The 24,622-nt window shown below is 39.0% G+C and overlaps 1 protein-coding gene across 2 annotated transcripts in view; it reads right to left on the minus strand.

Moving 5' to 3' along the window:
* ptpn12 (protein tyrosine phosphatase non-receptor type 12) overlaps positions 1-24,339 on the minus strand; it is a 45,657-nt gene extending 21,318 nt beyond the window's left edge. For both annotated transcript variants that reach the window (XM_040142804.1, XM_040142813.1), the window contains exons 1-9: positions 24,063-24,339; positions 23,741-23,873; positions 5,345-5,453; positions 3,277-3,353; positions 3,040-3,135; positions 2,152-2,190; positions 1,485-1,556; positions 1,253-1,312; positions 724-866 (exon numbers count right to left, since the gene is read on the minus strand). In XM_040142804.1, the coding sequence (XP_039998738.1) occupies positions 724-866; positions 1,253-1,312; positions 1,485-1,556; positions 2,152-2,190; positions 3,040-3,135; positions 3,277-3,353; positions 5,345-5,453; positions 23,741-23,842 (698 nt within the window). In that variant the 5' untranslated portion in view covers positions 23,843-23,873; positions 24,063-24,339. The remainder of the gene's footprint in view (positions 1-723; positions 867-1,252; positions 1,313-1,484; positions 1,557-2,151; positions 2,191-3,039; positions 3,136-3,276; positions 3,354-5,344; positions 5,454-23,740; positions 23,874-24,062) is intronic.
* Between the last annotated feature and the right edge of the window lie 283 nt (positions 24,340-24,622).

The raw sequence follows: 24,622 nt of genomic DNA on the forward strand, positions 1-24,622 counted from the left end.
ATGTATCAATTCCTAGACCAATAACATTTAAATTCACAGCCCCCAGCACTCTAACCAATCACCATAGCTGCAGTGCGATGGAGACATGCTGCCATTTTTAACAGCAGCAATCAGAGGAAAATTATTGATGCAAGAGTCAGGCTGGGCTCATCTGGCTGAATGCTAAATGGAAGCTTAGTACTTAATTATCCTTTAATTAATCAAATCTAAAGTAGAAGATTAGTCAGTTGAAAATGCGAGATGTCAACAAGTCATTCAAAATTTCTGGTATGTATCGTGCTGAATTTTAAAATTGAAATCTAACTTTTGCCATCTGTATTTGTATGCAGTTTAGCCAAGACTGCAACATTTCTCTGCTGTGCTGAAACTTGATTTCAAAACACACAAACCCCTGCTGTCCACCTGTTCTACATTCTTACTGCCTCCTCACAGAAAAGCACTGACAATCTCATCAATCAATCAATTCACTTTGAAAGCACAAGTAAGAAAAAGAGATGATTCAAGAATCTTAATCCAGAAACATCAATACCAGTGGGAGGTATGATTGTATACATATACACTACATTGTAGACAACACTGTGCTTATTTCATTACTTTATTTTCTCATACGCAATCAGTCTCTTTTTTTTTTTTTTTTTTTTAATGTTGCCGTAGTTACTGTATGTTTCTACATGGCTGTATTTACGGTGGTGTCTCGGCACAGCATGTACAGTATGTACTTACCTGCAGTGCACACATATTGGGACATCATCATTCTCTTGGTATTCTCTCATTAGTCCGATCATGTCCAGTATGGAGTCAAATGACGAGGGGACGTCATGATCGGGCCAGTTCATATAATGGAACTGTGTTATCCTCCGAGTTTCCTGCAGGGAGACATACAGTGGAATATTTCTAAAGTTATAGGGTCGATATTTCAGTGCATGTATGTGATGATGTGTAATCGTTTTACAAAATTATGTTGCCCCAATAGATGATTTTGAGCAAATTTTACTTATAAACTAAAAGATATAAGCTATTGAAGTTCTTGTTTCATATATGTGAAGAGTTCTTCTGATGTCAATTATAACAATGTAACAATGTCATTGCTTTGGAATCACATTTGATTATTTTTATGTGATTTTTGCATACATTTGCCATTTTGTGAGATATATTGATATTGAAAAAAACACCTCTATTGATGTAACATTAGTTTGGTTTAAAGAAAACTGCTTTTCTGGATAAATAAAGAGTGAGCAGATGGAGAACTTACATTTTCATACTCCACCATCAAAGTCCTAATAAAGTAGTCTGTTCTGGCCTGCTCGGATTCCTAGAAAACAAAGACGGTGAAAACAGTTACACAATCCTTGACTGAAACAGTCGGAACAAAATGTGAGAAATGCAGGAGTCCAATACCCCCCCCCCAAACACACACACACACACACACACACACACACACACACACGACAAACAGCTGTAATAGTAGAGATTAGTCTACTTACACAGGAGATTCTGAAAGAACCAAAACTCATGGGCTCCTCCCCCAGCAGAGGGAAATATCGCTCACACTTTTTCTAACCAGAGAAGAACAAGAGTTAGTTTTGGCTGAGAACAAAATACCAGACAGATACCGCAGCTTCCTGTGAGACATGTGGAACACAGAGAGCGGCAATTACAGAAAAAGATTAAATATATACTCTGGTATATCAAATATACCTGCATGTGAAAAACACACATTTCTAGCGGCAAATACAAGTTATTTGAGCTATCAGTCACACTCAATTATTATTTCAGTGAAAATCTTGACCTAAAATGATAACAACTTTGGATCAATGCAAATATACTCAAGGCTTTAGTAACTGCTTTAAGCAGTCTCTCAGTCTTCTCTGTTCGCAAATACAAATGCATTTGTACAGAAAAACACACAAAATACTAGAAATAGCTCCACCATGGCATGATAATCCTCTAAATTTGATATTTTATGAGCTGGACTAAAGCATCAAGCATAAAATATTCCAACTATTTTTACCCACGAAGATGAGGCCAATAACATACACTGTAAGCTTCGTGTAGAAAATAAAACACATTCGTGTACACACGAACATATACATTTGCATGCATGCACTGAAACGCATATCCACATGAAGCGATTAAGTATAGAGGCCTTACCCTTCCCATCTCAAACTCTCGACAAGCCATTACAATAACCTGCAGAGACACAAACAAGAAGGATTATTATGAATATTCAAATCTTGCTTTTCCAAAAATACAGGTCTGTTCAATCCTACATGTTCAACCCTACAAGGCTGTGGTTACCAAAATGGCTCAATCCTTTCCCTTCCTGTAGGATAAGTATAGACGTCTATACGATCTGAAGTATAGACTTCAGATCGTTTTTGATCATACGATTCACTCTCACATCTATATCTCACATCGCTCCCTTTGATCACACAGAAGTAATTATCACAGCTGCAATCCGAAGTATGTCAGGGTGCTAGTTAAAACTAATTGCAGCCGCCTTCCTCCCTCTCAATATCTGATCCATCTGGGTCAAGCATAAGTAAACATAACCCATCTGCCTCTTAACTTCTGACAATCAGACTAATTATTTACTTTAATCACTTTAATTATTACAATTTAATTTTTTTACAATTACTAACTGTGCCGAGCTACAGTATGACCCAAACTTTTTTCAACCATGCTACAATGACTTTTTTTTTTTTTTTTTACAGCACCACTACCACTACTGCACACACATGCCGAAAAATGACAACATGAATATTCAAAAAATACTGTAAGGGTTTTCCTTTTCTTTTTCTGATAATCACTATTTCTGAATGCAGCACATGTTGACACTTAAACGCATAAAACGATGGAAGCTGCGATCTCTCAGAAACAATAAAACCTCCCTCATTCACCCGCTTACATAACAAATGCACCACGTGACAACTTTCTGTTGAGGTTCTCTGCCATCTTAGCAACCTCCTACATTATATACAGTATACATCTTTTTACACATTGCTTCTGCTTTTCCTCCATCCAATGAGCCATACTCACAGCTACATTGTATTCCCAGTTCATCCTCCAGAAGTCTATGACAGTGTTCGGCAGTGGGCCCTGAGTTGCAATATAGGCCTCTGGGCCATCCATACCCTGAAAGGGAGCGATGGAGAGAAAGCATGTCAGTATGATTCATATACCACTTTATACCATGAGAATTTCTTCCTAATACTATAATCAAACCACGTAACGTCAAACCAGTCAGAGCACAAAGTTAGGTAGCTTGATTTTTACCTTGATGAAGTTAGCATTGATGTAATCTGTGTCCTGATTGGTCGTTTTTAAGGTCAGCTTCACCCTACTGTGATCAACTGGGGACGAAAAAATAGTGAGAAATAATTACTATCATTATTTGAGGAGTAAAGGTAAATAGATAAAATAAGACAAAGAGAAAGAGGAAAAGAAAAAGAAAAAGAAAAAAGGGGAAGGAAGAAAAATTGAAAGAATGAGACAGAGGGAGACAAAGGGAGGGGAAACAATGACACAGGTAAAAACTAGAGAGAATAGAATCATGTTAAGAGATTAATGGACACATCCTCATTCCTATGTACTGTGTGTGTGTGTGCGCGCACATCTGGTACGGGTGAACCAGTTCTTCCTTCCCCTTATGAGCAGTTGATTTACTGAAAGCCTTAATGAATGAATGAATGGATGGATGGACGGACAGAGGGAAAGAGGATAAAAGTATAAAAAAAAAAAGTAGGACAGATGTTGGGTCATAGAAGCTTCCCCTGAGGTCATTAAGTACAGTGTCTGTAGCAGCACTACAGCACTCTGTGTATGTGAGACAGAGACCATTACACGACCTATTACAACACACTAAGTATCTGTATTTGTTCTGAGTGTTTGTGTGTATCATTCTTAGAGACATGGCATTTTTGTTTTGTACACTCTCTTCCCATTCTCCAACTCCTCCTTTCTCAGTCTTTAGTCTATTTTTTTCCATTTTCTTTTATTTCACTCGGTAGTCTACAGAAATTTTGGTTAAATGAAATAATCTTCTGACATTTGACAATGCTGGTACCGGACAATGTTTTTAACTTTGATTGAATGTGGGTTTTTTTCTAGCGCACGGAGTGACTTATCCTTAAAGCTGAGGACATAAATACACAATGTTTCAATGCTGCTTTCATGCAGGACACAGGCTTTCATACATATTATATTGTCAGACATAACATAAAAAAGAGGCTAAGAGAAAGTTGGAGTGAAACAAAACACCCAAGAGTTCATTGGCTTATGTAGATATGCAAAACTGAATATGCTTAATGGTATTGTACGCATGTTATCAATATTCGCTACATGTAATGAGATATTGTTCACCTCTACAGTTCAGTCACATGTTCCCTTAGTGAAGCAATGAGCTCCATGAAGATATTTTGTTTATAAAAAGGGACTTTAGTGTATGACAAGGCTTACAAAAATAACAATATTTTAGTGTAGTATTGTGAGTTGTAATAAGCAACAAAAACACCTAGCTAAACGTAAACCAGTCTAATAAAACAGAAGCTACCTATCCTTTTTTTTTTTGCATGCAACCCCTTTATAAAGTGCATGTCTATAAATTGTTTGGAGTTCAAATTAAAGATGGTTTTTCATGTTTCAGATTATATTATCTGAATATTTTTAAAGGCCTAAAAAGGTGAAACTTTAGTATTTTTTCCGGAAAGAAGCAAAGATTAGAGAAAAGTCAGAAAACTACATATCATTTTGTGAGGGAGAATTGACTTCCTACCTGGGCCTTGAAGTGGTCCCCACCCCGAGATGGGGAGCCACTGTCATAGCCATGCAATAAATTTTACCTTTAGGAAGTTATGATTCTAAGCTTTTGTTCCAACTGTTTTAGGGAGCTGTTGAATTATACTGAATCTTGAAGGTAAGTTTTATTGCAGGGGTGTTATATTAGACCGCTCAAGTTTTAGCTAGGCATAGCTAATAAACTGGCAACTAAGTGTATTTTGTTTGCCTGTATTTGAATTTTAAAATTTCTAAGAGAGATCAAGCCTCAAATGTAAACTACAGATCTATTAAAAGCCAGGTTTTATGTGAAACTTATGAAATAAAGTATACCATCATCAGCATGAAATGGACATAATAACCTCTCAGTGCCTCTCCTTGTCTTTTCCTCTGAAAGATCAGACGGATCAATATTAACGTGTCATTGCTGGATTATCTCCTGTTTTCACAACAGAAAGAGCACAGGTGTAGCTAATATCAGGAAGTTGATGGCTCCATTAAATTTAGGTCTGCCTGCACACCATACAAGTGAGCAAGCATGCACATCTAAACGTAATGCAGAACCTACATGGCAGTATATCTTTATATCTGTTCTTCTTGACATTCTCCTCCCTCTCTCCTACGTTGGTGGGGTAGATCTTCTCCGTCCGGTATTTGGTAGATAACCGTCGCAACCGCTGGAATAAACAAGACAAACAAGAGAACAACATACTTAGTAGATTGTATCAAATTGTATTCCTTTTATTCAGTTGCACCTCCAGAGGTTACACATCATATGTTTGTAGGTATAAATGGACCTACAAATGGAGGAAAAGCAACATGTTTAACACTCAATTCTTTGTTAGCACAGAGGACAGAGATACATGATAGCAAAGCAACATCAACCTGTGAAACAACTTAGACAGATGTCATTTTTTATCTGTGTGTCAGACTAAAACACAGAAAGCCAGAGTATATAGACACAGTAGGTAGACACAGTTTCAGAGAGCAGTTGTGATAAAAGTGTTGGAAATAAAAAAATCTTAACTCTGTGGTGTCTCTACAAACAGAGCTATTGATTTGATTGATTGAGTTGCTATAATGTTTTCTACTTTTCATCTTAGATTTATTAAGAAGCGTCCTGGTCTTTCAAGCTACGATACAAGCATGGTTCAGTAGTTAAACTCTTCTGAAACACAAACACAAACAGCCACACGCGCGCACACACAGTCTATCCTTCTACATTCACTCTGCGGCTAATATACCAGAGTATCCTACAAACACACACATTCCTGTTCCTCTTTGTGAGAAAGTGGATGAAGTTAAATGTGGCCAAATTTAATAGTGGCTGACACTGATGAAGACACATTCATTTAATGGGAAGAGAAAAAAATTACATCATCTCCTGTCTGACAGCAGGCCAAAGTTCAGCTAACTGACCTTGGACACTGCGGCCCAGAATGTAATTTCTTAGAGCATTTGTCCACAAAAGAGAAACTGAAAAAAAAAACCAAAAAAACGGAGCGTTACAACATCTGAGTTGGCCGATGAGAAGGAGATTTGTTGATCAGTAGAGATTTTACTATATTGTTTCTAACAAAGTAGCTATCCATTTAATACCTCTGGCTGTGGCAATGATGCAAATGAACAGGATTGCCTCATGGCAATATTTGATGAACAGGATTTTTGCATCAATGTGATGAAGTACCTTGATTTGTCAGGTTTTTTAATAACTGCATTTGCTACAAAAGGACATTTTGATTTATCTATGAACACTTTATCAATTTCCGGAAAATGTACTATAACAAAATTGCTACTGTGATATAAAACCACAAATACCAGAAAAAAAAAGATTTTAAGACCAGTTGTGTAACAGAAAAATTGATTCTATTATATCAACCCCTGCTAAAAAAAAAATACCACCTATTATTTTAGTTCCATTTGCTTATTTTTTCCAAACCGTTTTTTATTCTTTTGGCATCCTTCTTCTGAGTAGCTTCAACTATGCAAAACTCCCTGACAATGCCACGAGATGTGGCTGAATGTTTTGGAAAATCCTAGTACAGTAAGTGAACCTTGTGATCAGGATTTTTTTTTTTTTGTCGAACTGTGTAGAATTATAGTTTGCAATGAGTGACTTTCATCAATTCAAGAGCAAAAAGAGTAAAAAAATGTTTTTTTGTGTTTCTAGGAATCAGATACTCCCTGTCTTATAAAGATTCAGGGGGAAAAAAAGCAATGTAAAGTACATTGTTTTAAGTTGAATTCATATTATTTGATGAAAATGTATGGTTTCATGCAACTTACAATCATCATTTATGAGAAGGTGGAAGCTTCAGCTCCATGGTCACTGATGACATCTGGAGCAGTAAAAATAGTTCAGGCCATCTTTAAATAAACACTACTTATACACTTAAATGTTTACAAATTTAAAGAATTGGGCAGCAAGATGCCTGCCTCCCTCTTGTCTTTAACAAAGACATTAGATCTGTGACTGCTAAGCGAGCAGGGGCTAAAGTAAAAATTTAGGGACCTTCTAAAACTTCCAGTGATTTTTTTTTCCATGCAAAACTTCCGCTTGTCCTCAAGTATCACAGTGAAACTTTAAAGAAACTCAAAAAGAACAGCAAGACTTTTCTACCACAAAAAAAAAAAAAAAAAAACTCCTGCTGCCGGACTCTGATAGCATTCACATGATAACGCTCTCAAAGGCCTTTTTTGATTCTCTCAGATGGTTCAATCAATTTCCTCTCCCTTTCTGAGATGGCGAGGAAATTAGGCATCACTCCACTTTGTCTGTGCCCCCCCCCCCCTCTGAGTCTGAGAAAGTCGGCGTGGGCGTTCAGGCTGCTGGAGCCTCGTGTGAAAAATTGTCCCACCTCTTCTCTCTTGCACTGACTGCAGACTTTCCTCTCGTTACTGTAACATGGACACGCACTGCACCGTACATCCTGACTTCCTGAGACTCCCAAACCTCAGACTTTTCTTTCTCTCCTTGTTTCACTTTTCATTGTTGTCGTAACATCACTTACAACAGTCAATTATAACGGTAAACACATACACCAACTATGTGACATTGCAAACAGATAATCCTACATAGTATCATCTACACACACGAAAGAATTTGAGTTGACTGACTTCTCTCTCCCATCTCAACTTTCAACTCCCATTCTTTTATTTTTTCTTTGTGAAAGTTGTCTTTTTGATACAGCAGTTTCCTAAACCGAAATGCTGACTGCTGTAGACCGTGACAAACACACATAAATATTTTGTACTATCAGCAAAGAGACACCCTCGAGACATAATGAGTTTTTCACCTTTCATACCTTTCTTTTTGCATCACTCATTTTGTAAACCAAGATGACAGACTGCCAGAAAACTGATGGAGAAAAAAGGAGTTTGAGAGAAAGAAAGACACACACACACACACACGCACACACACATACACACACCACACACACACTGTGGGCGGCAACAGCTGTATGTGTGTGTTCATTTGTGTCTGTGTGTGGTAATAGCATTAGAGCTCCTCTGGCCTCATGTGAATTACATTTCCAACAGAGGTCTGCTTCTGTGCTGGGCTAGAGCCCAGGAAGACACAAACACACATAAACACACATACACACGCGAAGACACACAACGAGCAAGAAAGGCAGGCAGTGATTTGTGATGGTTTGCGATTCCCCCAACTCACAAAACAAATTATGCAGAGACAAACATGCACAGAATTGTGCCCTTTGACTTCCTAATCATGATAAGTATTTTCTCCTTGTATCCCATTTCACTTCATTTACAGCAAACTGGGAAAAACTAGTTGATTCCCCCTTTAAAGCCCATAAATCCTGACATTTTGCAGCACCTCATTAATGGTTTTGGTTTGGCCCTGCATTAACTATTTTACTCAACACAAGACAAACTATGTCAGCTCGCGGCGGTCAAAGTACATATTGTTAGTCACAGACAAAACCTAGAAAGTAGCAACTTCAGTGCTTTGTTCAAAGGCATTTCAGCACATGCAGTTCCAGTTTAACACTTTGCTGCTTTCGATTCAGCGGATCTGGCCAGCAAACTTCAAAGTTAAGGTCCGTTTCTCTGACCACGTCAATTTTCGTAACTGATTTCAGGTAAACAGCAGGTAGTGTCTCCCATCTAAAGGTCAAAGACACGTTCTACTCATGCGGACATTCCCTATACAGCCAGTGGGCAGCCAAAACTTATTTCGGTAATCAGAAAGGCAGTCTGAAATCTTTACTTGCTTCTTTGTTCAACGCTAAGTTTTGTGCGTCACAGCTCTCATCTAACATTACCAGCACTGACACTGGGACAGTGACACGTGACCACATGTCATGCTTACAAGCAATAACTACACAAGCAAAATGTCAAAAAAAGGCGTCTGGAATAACCAAATTTGCAAAGATGACGCAACTTCGAGTGCCAGATATGCAAAAAGAAAATAGGCATATCAGCTGAAAACTGTAAGTAGCATCTTAGCCGTCGCTGATGTTGGTGCAACCTGCATGTTAACGAAGTCTAAAGATTAAGACCGATTTTTGTCCTTGTCTCTGAGAGAATATTCAAAGCTTCAAATATTCGCCAGTAATCTCACTGAAGCTTCGCAGCGACAAAAATGGTATTTGGGACAGCACAAATTATTGAAGGATACAAAGCATTATGGTTGTTAGGAAACTAAAATGATGAAGAAGTTAACGTGTTTTGCACCTCCATTTCTACCTATGTAAAAAAAAAATGGCCATCGTATCAGTTCACTTGATACAAGATTAGTATTGATTAGTATTGGTTTCAACACATACAACAGTGCAACCCTAGGCTTATAATATGGTATAAAAGGCTATACTACTACGATTTCCATCCAAGCTAGTTATATGCAAACATTTAATTTCATTTTAAGCACTGCGTCACTAATTGTCAAATGGGTATGTTATTCCATCAGCTCGAATGAAGTCAAGAGATGTCTAACTTACAGTATAATGAAAAAAATATTGATACAGCACTTTCTGAGAGGCTGTGGTGAGCAGATATTTTACAGACAGCATTTCAAAAAGCCCACAAGTACTCTTGAACTACCGTTTATAGTAGAATTCAACCATTAATCAGGCCGATAACCTATATAAACAAACCTACGTTGTTAATCTGACAAATTTATATCTACTGTCACACAATTTAATTACTTACACATGGCACATACAAAAAGCTCTACTATATTCAATGTTCAGCGTGTATAATGTGATTCCTCCTTACAAAAAATACTTTGATGGAGACCCAGCTACTGTCTGTCTCTACCCTTTTATCTCTTTACTTTCCATAGTCCCACAGACAGACCCTGTTTCTAATTACTCTTACTTCCTCGGTTACGTAAAACACACTCACACGTACAAAAAGACACATACACAGCAAAAAGCACACACAAGCATGTGTGTGTCCTCTCACACACAAATAAAGGCTAAGCCTGGAGGATGCTAAAGAAATAACGCAGAGGGAGAGTCCTCTCCTGCTACTCTGTACTTTTACTAGACAAACCAAAAGAGAGAAGAATAGAAAGCGAGGAAAGAAGCAGAGGAGAGGAGAATATGGGTATTTTAGATGAAGAGGGAGAAAAGGAGTGATTTGGGGAAATAGGAGAAAAGAGAAAAAGGGAGAGAGAAGAGGGAGTGTAGGAGAGAGGGAGAGCCAAGGTTTTTAAGAGGTTCTTGGTAACTAAGCTAATAGGTTCTTTTATTCCTTGTTTCTGTCGTTCATTCACACGCTCCCGTTACACACTATGTCACTTCGCACTAGCTTCTGTTCTGAATGGGGGGGGGGCTACGCTTCTCTACGTAATTCTTGGTTTCTACACAGCAGTTAGTGGTGTATCAGTTTCTCCAAAATGACTAGTGATTGGGCAACTCTGAAAGGAAAACATAACAAAAAAGGAGAAAAGAAAAGGGGGATAGTGGGAGAGAATGACGATGAGCGAGGCTTACTTTGGTCACTCTTAAAATTACATGTCTCTTCTTCATTCCTCTCATCTATCAGTCTGTCCATTCTTTTAAGGGTTTAAAACTATTTTCATTATCAGTTAACCTGTTTAATTATTAATGTCTGAAGATGGTGAATAATGTGGAGTTGAAATGATGAGAGTTAATTAATCAGCAACTATTCTCATAATAATTGAATTGTTTAAGTCATTTCTTCAAGCTGTCAAATATTTGGTCGTTCTAGCTTTTCAAATATGTGGCTTTAATTCTGTTCTTTATCATATGTGATAACAACCAAAATATCTTTGACCTTTGGATTGTTAGTCGGATAAAATAAGCTTTATAAACACATTACCTTGTGCTCTGGGAAATTGTGACGGGCATTTTTCACTGTGGGAAAAATGCCCGTGAACTGTGAACAAGCAAAAATGTGTTCAGAGGGAGGAGCACTTTGACAGTTATGCAGCGCAGACTTTGACCCAAAAGCTGACATTTCAGCACATGCGTGCCTCTTCAGAGCTTTCATTTTTGAAATTTTTCCTGTCATTTCAGAGACAAAATGAGTAATCAATTAATCAAGAAAATTGTTTTACTTTACTTAGTTTTAGCTCTAGAAAAATGCCCATGACAATTATGTTGTTTGTTTTGAACAACGGTTGAAAGAGCAATTAATTACAATTATATAATACAGAGAAATATTGCAAAACCTCAGGTTTGAGAAGCTGGAACTGGTTAATGTTCATACATCTGATTAAAATACAAATTTAATAATTGACCAGTGATAAAAACTGTATTAAACAGGTTTGCAACTAACATTTTTTTTCATCATCAACTATTCTGAATTTTTTTTTCCTCATTTAATCGTTTAATCATTCAGTGCTTATCACAGTTTTCCAGAGCCCAAGCTGACATTTACAAATGTCTTGTTTTGTCTGGCTAATAGGCCAAAACCCAAAGATATTTCATTTACTGTTATAAAAGCTAATCTTCACATCTGAGAAGCTGGAAATCAGCAAGTGCTCTGAATTTTTGCTTGAAAAATTAGTTAACCCCGTTTGTATACTATGATATAAATAAGAGAAAAAAACAAGTCCTCATGTTTGAGAAGCTAGAACAACTAAAAGTTATACACTTCTGCTTCATATGTACAAGTACAGTTTCATTTTTTCACCTCTTTCATATGTACCTTTATAAGTATGTTATGCACAAAAGCATAGGTGCAAAACATCACAGGAAACACTCCTCTTCACAGGAAAGGGAAGTAACACAAACACTAGAAAACTCTCATCGAAGAATTCTTTATGGTTTGCACACATTTAAAGATGTAAACGCTCTGAAACCGCCTATGCTGCACTGTTGTGGTTGTGAGCATAACAGGTAAAGTAGATAACCCAAATTCAAACTGCTGATGGACATTTGTTAGTAGATATGTAGAATAGTAGATGTTTATTTGCCCTTTTGTCAAAAGTTCAATTAGTTTCACATCTTCAGACAGACTGGGTTGCTTTTTTTTATGTGCTGTACTCCGTTAGTCCAATACACTGAATATTATGTGCTTTTTATATACAGTACTTCACTTCAGTGCTTTTCTCTCTTTTACCTCAGAATTAGAAGCACAAAAGATTTAAATAATAGAAAATCTTGCTCATGTAGGTCCCGTGCATACTACACTCTACTTCTACTCCCTGCTGCTTCTATTACTTTCTTACTTCCTATCATTTAGAAGTGTATAACAGCATGTCTGCGTTGGCCAGTTTCCTGTGAACGCTCGACTTCCACTGCCCCACACATACACACGCAGGGCGTTGCCCCCAAAAGCCCTGTGCCGACTTCACAGACCCCCTTCAGGGTGCGACTGAGTCATCTGTGCATTGTGTGCACATTTCTTCACAATGACTTGACTTAACTGGCCTAAAATGACTACAGGATGCCAGGGCAATTGCTGGGCATAGAGAGACAGATGGAGAGAAAAAGAAGAAGATTAGAAAGAGAGTAGAAAAAGGAAGAGTGTAAAAAAAAATGCCGACAGAGAAAGAAAGAGCGCCACAGAGGTAGAGAGAGGTAAAGAGAGAAAGATGTAATTGTTAGTGGGTCTAACCTACTTTCTGTCTACTGGCTGAATAAGTCAGCATCACTACACTTCCTGGCAGACTGAATAATTCACACAGACATACAGAAAGAAACACATTCTCTTTTTGAACTCAGCTGAAAGCAATGATTGGTAGAAAATATGCTCTTCCTGCAGAAGCAGTAGGGGGAAAAAAGGTTCTTGCGTGTGTGTGTGTCTGTGTGCGTGTGTGTGTGTGTGTGTGTGTGTGTGTGTGTGTGTGTGTGTGTGTGTGCGTGGCCAGGAAATGGGGGTGCCAAGCGCTAGTGGCAGAGAGGCTTTACTGACGGTCACCTTCCATGCAGAAACACACACGCACACAAGCTAAAATAGGTCACCCCTTACAATGCTCTCAGAAAAATCCATCTCCCGCGCTGCGAGCATGTTGGGGAAAAAGATGCGCTGCTACAGCAGAGAGACTAAAAGGGTCTTTGTGGCTCTCGATGAGTCTGTCGCTCTGCTTCTCTCCCTTTGACAATTCAATAAGCTTGATTGACGTTCTCTCTGCCTTTCATTCTCTCTATGCGGCGTTAATGTCCCAAATCAGAAAAAAAATCTAACTGCAGAGTCATATTCAGTTATATAGATAAATGTTGCTGTATCAAACATTTTGCATTCATTATGTATTATTCTAGTGAATGAAGAAATATGGGGTTGTGAAAGGAAGGGGTAACGATATAAACAACAGCAGCATTAAAGGAACAGTTTGACATTTTGCGACATTTTTCCGGCACTTAAGCCCAGGAAAATGGCGACTTGTCATTTTTACACTTAAGTTTTTGTACAAATGAACAAATGAGATATAAAGTGGTAATTAGTGAGCTTTAGTGGTGTTGATAGGTCAATTGTGTTACCTTTGGACAGCGTCAAGCAAGCTGTTTCCCCCTATTTCCAGTCTTTTTGCTAAGCTAAGCTAACCAGCTTCAACTATATTTTACATTACAGACATGAAGGATTTTTTCATCTACCTCTCAGAGAGAAAGGGAATACGATAATCCCAAAATGTCAAACTGTTTCTTTAAATGTTTTTTTGACAAAGGAAAGAAAAAAAGAAAAAGAGAACAGATCACTATGTCAGGTGTCCACTGTTAGTTAAAGAGTTCAGCAGAACTTACTAATCAAGCCCAATCACTGAGGAAATAACAGTAAACCACACCCTGACCGCTAGTGTGAGTCAGGGGTCTGGACCGTGTGTTTGTGTGTGTGTGTGAGACATCCTCATTAGCTAAAGATCCTGACAAAGATTGTCTGACAACTAGCATCAGCGGCCAAGCTGCACACACACATGCAAACATGCACAAACTCATGTACTCCGCAGTCATTTCCACTTTATGACTACAGGCCAATATAGGTCAGTGGAGCACTGATAGCATGAGTGGGCACGAACGAACACACGCACACAAACAAATCTACCTACCTCATATTGTAACAACCTGTCATTCACTGGCACAAAGCACAATGTACTGTCTTTTTATTCACCATCAGGTTTCCCTTTCGCTCCATTGGTCACTCTTTCATTTTCAATTCTAAACCATCTGATGGAATCACTGCACGTTTATTTTGTAATGCAAGTCAAAGATCCAGAAAGATAATCATGACACAAAAAAGGAGAAGGTAATGTTAAAAATAGGAACCTCCGAAAGAGAGGCAAAGTGTTTATTCACCAAATTCAGCTGGTAAATAGTTACTTATCAACATAAAAGTCCTGTGCATAGCGAGAACGATATTGTCACGCTGACCACAGGAAACACCTGTGCTGAACTGAAAGCACCCGGATCAACCAGCCACTTAAACCTCCCGTCATTTCAGGGAGCCCACTTCCTTTGGGACCTCAAGTGTCAGCCATGCACTTACAGTCTACAGTAGACTTAGAAAGAAAGACAAACACAGAAAATCTAGTCATACTGCTTCCTTTGACTAGTGCGTCAGTATGTTTGTGCTTTCAGAGGACAAAACTAAGGGGACAGGAAAAAATGAAGAGGAAGGATGTAGAGGGAAAAGAGATGGAAGGACAGTCATAAAAACAGATGAGGGCTAAGTAGAACCGGAGGAAGCAGAAAATTAAGTATCAGGGTAACCAGCAGACCATCTTTGAGATGTATCAGACTATCTGTCAAGGTGTGGAAATTCATCTGTGACACTAAGTTCGTTTCCATTCACCTGTTGTTGTGCACATTTTCGATTACTGCATCAAAGAATCTGAAATTCGATTAAAAAAAAGCTATTTTAAAAGCCCTTGACTTGAAAATTAACGCCACCAAGTGTTTATCTTGGCACACCCAACTCCAGTAGTCGATGAAAACGCATGTTAACTTGCATTTTCTTTGATTTCCATTCATTCAATGATTTTCTTTTTTTCTGGAAATTTATTTAAATTTTGGATGGAAAGTTGAATATTGAGCTGTTGATGAAACTTGTCTTGTTTCAGATGGCCTAATCAGGTAAAAAGCGGACTAAATAAATATTTAGCATTGCAAATTCAGACAGCAAAACTATAAATACAAATGTATGTATGTATATGTATATGTATATGTATATATATATGTATATGTATGTGTATGTGTATGTGTATGTATATGAAAAAGGAAAGAAGTGAAAAAGAAGTGGAAGAGAGTTCGTATGGATTCAGAAAAAATCTCTCACGAGATGTGACTGAATGAAAGAAGATACAAAAACACATTTACAGTATATTGAGTTATCGTCATACCTTTTACTCAGGGTTACCAGAAGTGTACTGGTAAGACACTGACCCCCACCAGTTTCGGTCATGCTATTCTGCAGCTGACCGCCATGTGACTTTTCCTGTGACGTAAGAATGACATTAATGACCTCCGCTCTCTCGTCACTATTATTTGTTTCTCTAACATGAGTTTTGAAATCAAAATCAACCTCCCAAACCCACTACTACAAAAATTCAACATGATGCTTATCAACAGGGAAAAATAAAGCAAAAGCCCTGACAGCCAGGTACATTTCTGGAGCCCAAACACCCAAACTAAGAAGTTTGACAGGTTTTGGATTTTAATTAAAACTGTTTACTTCACCATCATACTCAGTAAACACAGTTTACATTTACTGTTATTTGCCTGGTGGTAATTTCCGACTATGGATCTCGGCCTGCAGCAGGAAGCAGATGTGGACAAACCCCAATCATAATCCCAATCATCTGGGACAGGAGATCATTGTGTGTTTAGTTTTGTGCTTAGTGTTTGTGTGTGTGTATTAATCACTTCCCTGCTCAGATATTCAAAGCCCATATGGAGGGTTAAACTGGTGACCTTCTGCTCATAAGCTTTAACGTGCCTATGTGATTTTATACATCTTTAGATGGTGGTCTTACTCAAGAGCTATCTGTTGTTAACTGTGTGTTTCTGTATGTTCATATAACATTTTGTGTTGGTTTGTTGATATCACAATGATGTGACGCCCTCCTGGTGCCCAATAGAGATTTTTTCTCCCGTGTGGTACCCTGTCCATCTGAAGGACCCCTCAGCATAGCAGATGCTGTTGACAAGTGTGTATGTTAATGTATCTGTAATGTGATGTGAGATGAATGCAACCATTTCCTTTCACACATTACACACACGGGGGATCACTCTTTGAGAATATGGTCTCCACATCTTGATCAATAAAGTTCTTTGGGCTCGTTTGTTGGTAGCTAGCTTTCATCATGTAAAGCCTCGCACAAACAGACGCAGACACAGACACAGACACACACACAGACACACACACACAAACACACACACACACACACACACACACACACACACACACACAAACTTTTTAGCGGAAATACTGTGTTGTGTCGCTTCTGAGAAACGCCCGGTTTAGGGGCAAAAGGCTGGTATTCCGGCTTACGCTTTGGGAGGGGAAGTTGAGAAAGAAGGAGCCTTGTGTCTCCAAAAGAAATTGGGAAGTCTTGTTACAGTAACATAACATAAACACAAACGAACTCACAAAAACAGCAGCCAACCCCTGCAGTGTGCCTGCTAAAATTTGTGCATTTTACATTATAAGCCGGCAAACAGGACAACAAACAAACTATAAACAACAGCACAGGATCCCAGCATGTGACTGATCAAATGGCCAGTTTATGTCAGCGGGTTCATCTGATGAGAACACCACATAGGATTAAGTGTAGCTCTCGTTCCCCTCCGTTATTACGCCAACGAATAAATAATATTTTTTTCACTATTTGTCATACATCAATTTTTAGATACATTTACAGAAACCTAAAGCTCCAGTCTTTACAGTCCGCCAAAAACAGGGGCCTGGGTTCTGCTGCCTCAGCTCATTCTCAACACAATGACTGACTGATGAGTTTGAAAATGAGAACGCAGCATATTGTGCATACTAGGAGTGGTGCATTATTTAATCAAAAGGTAACATAATGTGCTCACTTCAGAACTGATTTCTTGAAAGAGAAAGAATTTTTTTTTTATTCATAAAAAAAATCCAGGGCATGGGGGGGGGGGTCACCCAAAATGACACAAAAACACTGACGTGGTTCAACTTTTACAACGTGACATCATCCAGTAAGGCGCTGCACTGGCCAATCAGAACATTCATGTGCACATGTAGGAACATTCTTCCCATTGAACTTCACTGATTCACTGGTACATGATATACCACACGCCGACCAACACAGTCCCTTACGTTATTTTAACCCGGGGCAAGTGTCTGTCTGAATGCGGCCTTTGTCTGGGAGCACTCTGAATAATTTCTGAAATAAGCTACCTAAACACACAAGTCCACCTGTCTCTTGAAAACACACACACAGTGCTGGCCCTATCCTACCATACTTTTACACACACATAGGGTCTTTGCGTCCGTGACACACACACACACACACACACACACACACACACACACACACACACACACACACACACACGCACACACGCACACGAAACTCAGAAAAGCGAAGGGGAAGCCCCCCGCCACCGATGAAAGTCAAAACTGTTAGTACATCCAAGCACAAACCCACAAGAACACATACACACTAGCATGTTTGGCATTGTCATATCTTTTTTTCTTGCCTCCCCTCTGAGTGTTTCATGTCTGCCCGACAGGACACATGTTTAGAGAAGTGTGTGTTTGCAATTTTTCGCTTTCTTTGATGTCCTGCTCAGGAGTCTGAATCTGCTTGCCAAGGTGTGGCAGGAACACACACACACACACACACACACACACACACACACACACACACACGCTGACCTATGTCTAAACCCTGCCTAGACTTCAGTGTTGAACCTAGTGTTCCCAAAAGCAGGTACATGTGTGTTTACACCAGTGTATTTGGAAACAATATCAGAGTTGGTGCAATGCCACAGGTAACACATCACAGAGGTACCAGATCACATAGATCTGTGTTCCATTTTGTTTTCAGCCATGTGATTTAATTCCTGTCTATACATCATGCTCCTTAAACATCTTCTCATTTCCAATTTGAAAATCAATTTGTAGCTACATTTACCGAATGAGTGACATTATTTTTACACCTCTATAACGACACTTTAAATGCCTCCTCCTATCTCATACTTAGCCCACAATATCCAAGCATCTGTTCATATACAAACGGCTGTTTGTGTGCCACACCGAGGCTCCCGACATATGAAAACACACCAAATTACAAAATTAAATAAGTTTGTTCTCAGCCTAATGTTTGACAACCGGTTAGATTTTGAATACGTTAAATTTCCTGTCTTCTGTTATGCTACTATCACACTGTCAGGGCTTGGGGATCCAGTGGGGACAATCCTGCAAAAAAAAAACAAACAAAAAAAAACCCATGTGTACAACTCTGTGTGGCATATTGGATAAATGTTTTATGTAATAGAATGTTTCTTTCAGGCTGCGTCGTGGCCTACTAGTTACAGAAGGTTTCCCATAACACAGAGGTCACAAGCTAAATCCCTGCAACTTGTATGTCTACGAACAGCTGTATGTTCAGTCAGCCTGGCCTTCGGCTAAACTCTATATTCCTACCACCTCACACGCTGTCCAGAAAGAAGGACTATCACCTAGATATATATAATATATAACTATATATATAATAAAAAGAGGGTTGCATAAAACAACAGTGTCTCTAGGCTGCCAAACCAGAGAAACCATGTACTCCTCTCTCCCTGTGCCCAAATGAAAGTCTGTGTGGAATACAGACACTTTCTCTTCCCACAGGAAATGACACATCAAAACTGAAGTGCAAAATACATGTTTCCAAGACGGCAGACAATGAAAGCTCTGCCCATATAATGGTGAAGCTTTTTTCACGAAGCCAGATTTGTGAGTCAGCATTAAAACTCCGAACGAGCTTGGCCACACCAGAAGAAGATAGCAACATTTCACAACAAATTTCATTAATTTAAAAAGGAACCAGAGGATTCGCTCATGGCAGTTAAGTAAAAACCGTGCGGAGCTTTCGCATCTAGTGCCACTGTGATGAACTTATGATACGCAAATTCACACTGTCGAGGTGACAGTCACGCTGTTATGTTTTTTATTGCTCACATCAGATTTATGCTGTATAAAAAGTAACTTCTTGAAAGAAGATGATATTTGAAAGTAGATTCAATCTATTTGTTTACATCAGGTCACATTTCTATTAAACTTTCTACTGGTTTATTTTACCTTTTCGATGACATACTATGAAAGTTTTTGTACTCTAGTTTTTTGCTTATATTTAGTTTCCTTTCAGTTACGGAATCATAATCACCTTTTCCCAGAATGTTTCATCATCTTTTAAATCTTCTCTGGATTTGCCCATAGTGAAGCCTTTGTAACTATCTATTTGTTACAAAAACTCTGGCTCGCTTACATAAGCGCACTAGTGGCTGGTTCGGAAAGTCGTGGGTCGACAGAGCCAGTTGCTAACCACCCTTGTGAAACAAGTAAGATTGCCATTGTTTGGTTTTGCAGAACCAGCTACTGCACAGTTGCCCCAGTTTTGCAGAACCTGCATTATGAGGCAGACTCCAGGACTGAACAGTGCACATTTTTTGCCTTTCATCCCATTTGTATCCCTTTGGATTAAGCCATTATCATTATCATCATCATCATCATCATCATCAGATCAGATTGGTTAAAATGACCATACAGTATACCTTTTACTGATGACACGTTGCACAATACCAGTCCTGAAGCTTAAATCTTTCGAATAGTTACTGAAAGTCTGACTGACATTTGGATCCACCAACATGCAAAGTTGTTTAGGTCAACTTTAAAACATACTCTGTTATAAACTCACCAGAAAAATGCAGAGAGTCAAGAAAGAAATTATAGGCACATGGTGGCTATAATGCTGTGTGTTTGTGAGAGTATATAGAAGCATGTAATCTAGCTCTTTGATTACTATAGCATCAAGGTTATGACAAAAAATGTGTCCAATTTACGTCTTTAACCCTGGACTCGGACTGGTTGTCATGTTTTGCTCTGTCTCCTTGCACCTCATGGGAGGCCTTGATGTACCACCAGTATGTGCCATGTAATTACACCAGTTGTTCATGTTTCTCCAAACAAATGCCACTAAACGGAATTCCTAAAATTAACAACACCCTGTAAAAATTCTTAAAAGTAACACACAAAAAAACGCTTCTGGTGGATTCAAACATGACAAGATCACAACCGAATACCAGAAATGACACTTGTCACATTTGGGTGCCAGGTGGAAATATTTTCTCGTTCCCGTTCCATTTCACAGCTGAAAAAAGTACTGAACAGAGTATATAATCTCTGACTCGTTGCCCTACCAGAGTACTGTAATTATGTCTATAAAATACTTTCTATATATAAACAACAATAGGCAGTTAAAGTGGGTGTTATGTCAGGGTGTTCTAGTGACTCAGTGTGCAGAAGAGCACAACCCATGCACTTGTGGTATAGGGAGTTCGACTCCAGCAATTGAAAGCTTCACACAAAGCTTGAAATTGGTACGAGCCATCAGCAGCAACCAGCCAAAGCACTTACTTACATGTTGGCTGATGTAGCTTAATTTTGCTTGGTACACTGGCACACAGCCCACCTGTGCTCAAATCAGGACAAGTTTTCTTGTCTACAAGCTGGTTTGTCTGATGAATAATTTAGGTGAAACTCTACATCAACAAGCTGATGTTTCCAGCTGTGAGGAAATTTAGTTTGAAGACCCGTTTAAATGGAGGCCATAACGCTGACATTGAGCAAGTTTGCATGCACAAAAATAACTTGATTACTGTGAATAACCAGATTAAGGAAATAGTTCAAATTAAAGCATTTACAGGGCCCAAAGATTAGATTTATGTGAGATGTTTGATAGTCAAGTTACTGTCTAGGGGGATGCGTGATGGCCTAAAGGCTGACAGGAAATAAGTTTCACTGTAAAAAAACAAATTATTGTACTTCATACCAATAAAGCTCTCTGGAAAGGAAACTGAAAAAATATCAAAGATCAATCACAACAAGTAGTCAGTGGTGTTTGAAAAGGAGGTTTCTGATTAAAAAGATTCCATTTCAGTAGCCACAAAAGCTGGAGGGATGTCTTGTTGGGAAAACTGATAAAGAAAATCTCTTTTACCTCAACAGCACGTTTTAAGTTCATATTGCTTTGCCTCTGGTTCCTCCCAGTAGCAGAGGGCTGTGGCTGTAGTAGGCAGCTTGACAAGGCGGGGATGTGTGTGAAGTTATGAATGAGAAGTATGGTGGTGCTAAAACAAAAACCTACATTTACCCAGTCAAGTCTACATGGAAGATTTAAGGTTGAGAGGAAGCGGCAGCCAATAAAAGTGCGCACTGAATAATCATTTTTTTAAAGTAGAGATTATACTAAATAATTATTCCAACTAAATTTCTATAGCGTAGGAGAAAAAAAGTTTTATTTCAGACCACACGCATTATGAGATGAATGGCCTGAAAATAAGCCAGCAGCAGACTAGTCCCAGCTCCTTTTGGTGTCTCCCTCATCCATAAAGCGCTTCCTCAGTGCCTCTAACACGGCCCAACGCCCCTGGTAGTCTGGTTTTTGCGCAACATCCGCTACCTCCCTGTTTTCTGAAACACACGCTCAAAGGACAGGCCAGGCCAGGTCATCAGTATGCAATGAGACACATATATAGAGTTCTGCATGTTTCAGGGTTTGTTATGTATGCAATTTCAGAAAGAATGGCCTGTCAAATTGTGTGGCATATATTCAAACTGTGCCCAATGGTTGATAAAGCTCCACTTTTAAAGCCAGGACCAAATGTTATGAAATGGGCCAAGAAAGAATGTTGCAAGCTCCAGCAAGCAGCTTGCATGAAGTAGGAAGTAAGGAGAGGGGAGGGAGTGTGTGTGTGTGTGTGTGTGTGTGTGTGTGTGTGTGTGTGTGTTTGCAACTTTAGGCCAAAGTAGAAAAAGTTAACTGTTCTGATGCTGATTAGCCTCTTTCCCAGTCACAGTGCAATACAATAAAAAAATTAATCAAATCATTTCACTACCCTGGAAAAGAATCTATGTTTATGTGAAGCAACCCCAATCCTAACCTGCTGCTACAACCAGTTAAACTGTAACTGAGGCCTCTTTTATTTGAATTCTTTAGTGGCTTTACTAATAGTAATATTAATTTTAACTTAATATACACCGGTGCATAGGCAGATCATAAATGTTTTATTGTACCATCCAGTTAGCACAACATTTCCTAACATGTCATAATCAAAACCATTAAGCTAAAATGATCACTGAATGACACAAATGTTACCATAAAAGTGCCTTCCCTGTTGTGGCTATTTCAGCTATTTCACAAGCCTGGGAGAGGTCCTATTTTGAGTCCAGAGTTGCAACACAATAACATCCAGTGGTGTAGTGAGGGCAAAATTATGACTGGGTCAGCGGTCATCATAAGGCAATCAAGATATGTTACCAGAATATGCTACTTTAACAACAAATGTCTGCAATATTCTTTAGAATTTATACCATTTACAATCAGTTGCCAGTTTATTATTAGGTACACCAAGGAAAAACAAATGCAGTCAAATACAACAACCCTGCACTAAATCCAACTTTTATGAAGGTTATAATGTTTTAGTTCAAAATGTTTTGTTTAACTTTGTGGTCATATTGGAGCCTGTAGCTTGGGGTGTTGTTGAATTTTACTGAATTACAGTGCAAAGTGTTTCTAATATTTTGCTCATTCCATTTATGTCAAATAAGGGAGACTAAACTGTGTGTACTGAGACACACTGAAAGCTGAGTAAAACTGTATTTAGCAAATATAGGTACTGGTTTGACTGTCTTCGGGTGGATTTATCTTCCACCCCAGTACATATCTGCTCAAAACATTTACTGTATCAGTAACACCAGTCACCCCATAGAGATTCCCAGCAACAGACTATAACAAATCTATGCACAGGAATAGTACAGGTAAAACACTGGAGATAATACATAGAATTAAGCTCAGTTTGGTTAGTGGATATTCACTGCTTATTGAGTATCAGAGGGGACAATGAATCATTGCACTGTATCCTAACAGTCGGGCATGGTTAACAGACAGTAAGCAAATAGCCACAATAACACTACACTTTAGCCCGGCGTTTACCTACAAGCTAAGCTATTCCAACAACGCCTCGCAAAAAATAGCCCAGGGCTGAAAAGGGGCGTGAATGTGGCTTGTTTTGTTGTTTGTCTCTTTATTTCACAGAAACACTAGCCGGTGGTGTGTCTGTGGTTTGGGAGACAATGCTAGGCCGCCATGTAAAGCCTGGAAATGGGAGGAAAAGGAAGAGGGCAGTGTGGCCGCCCCTGCCTCACCTCCTGGGGGATACAGGGAACCGGGAGACGGGGAGGGGAGTCGGGATATGGAGGGTCAGAATGGTGGAAATTAGAAAGGGAGAGAGCTCTGTCTGAGAGAGATATGAGGTAAAGGAGGCTAGGTATGCTCCTGTAAATTTTGACCCACCATAAAGTCGTTGCCGAAGTTGTCCTCTCCCCTCTCCTCGTCCCCCTCGCTCATGGCCTTCACCCCCTGGATAAACTTTCTCAGGATGCCGGCTTGGTCCATCCTTAAATCCTCTTGTAACGTATCCCGTTGCCTTTTCGTTAAAAAAAAAAAAAAAAAAAAAAAAAAAACACAAACCCCCAAAGTAGCAAGGGAGGAGAAAATGTAAAAATAAAACAAAAAAGACACAGGGGAAAAGGAAGAGGGGGAATAAATAAAAAAAATAAATAAATAAGCTTCACGGATCCCCCCAGGGAGTCATCGTCGGTTCATAACACAACACCTTCTTGTTTTATTATAGCCCCATGTTGTTTCTCCCTTTCCTTCTTTCTTCTGGGCTGTTTTCAAAGCGACAGCGGTTAGTCCCAAAGAAAAGCAACGGCGGCCCGGTTTTCTGCTCTGCGAACAAGTTTACAGCCGTGGCGTAACATGAACTGTAAACAATTTGTTCTGTGAGTAAAGAAAAAATAAAGAAAAAAAACACAGAAACCCCTGATCTGGTCAGTCTATCTACCCCTCCCTGTCTACTTCAGTTGCCACATTCACACACTGGTGCTCGTTATTCGCTGCTGAGGAACATCCGGACTGGGCAAAGCCAACGGAAAAGCCGGCCCTCCTCTTCCAGCACATAGCTGCCTGTGATTGGACATCTTACGCCTCAAATAAGGATTTCATTGGCTCGCGTGGAGGTAGCTCTAAACTACAGCTAGATCGGATTGGATAGATTGTGCGTCTGTCGTTTTTGACGCGGTTTATCTTCGTCATTGGTATAATGAATTACATTACTTCATTTAAATTTCTTTTATCGTTTTTTTCTATGCTAATATACATGGATATGTAATC

Source organism: Xiphias gladius, chromosome 2, assembly GCF_016859285.1.
Source record: "Xiphias gladius isolate SHS-SW01 ecotype Sanya breed wild chromosome 2, ASM1685928v1, whole genome shotgun sequence".
Taxonomy (NCBI): Eukaryota; Metazoa; Chordata; class Actinopteri; order Istiophoriformes; family Xiphiidae; genus Xiphias; species Xiphias gladius.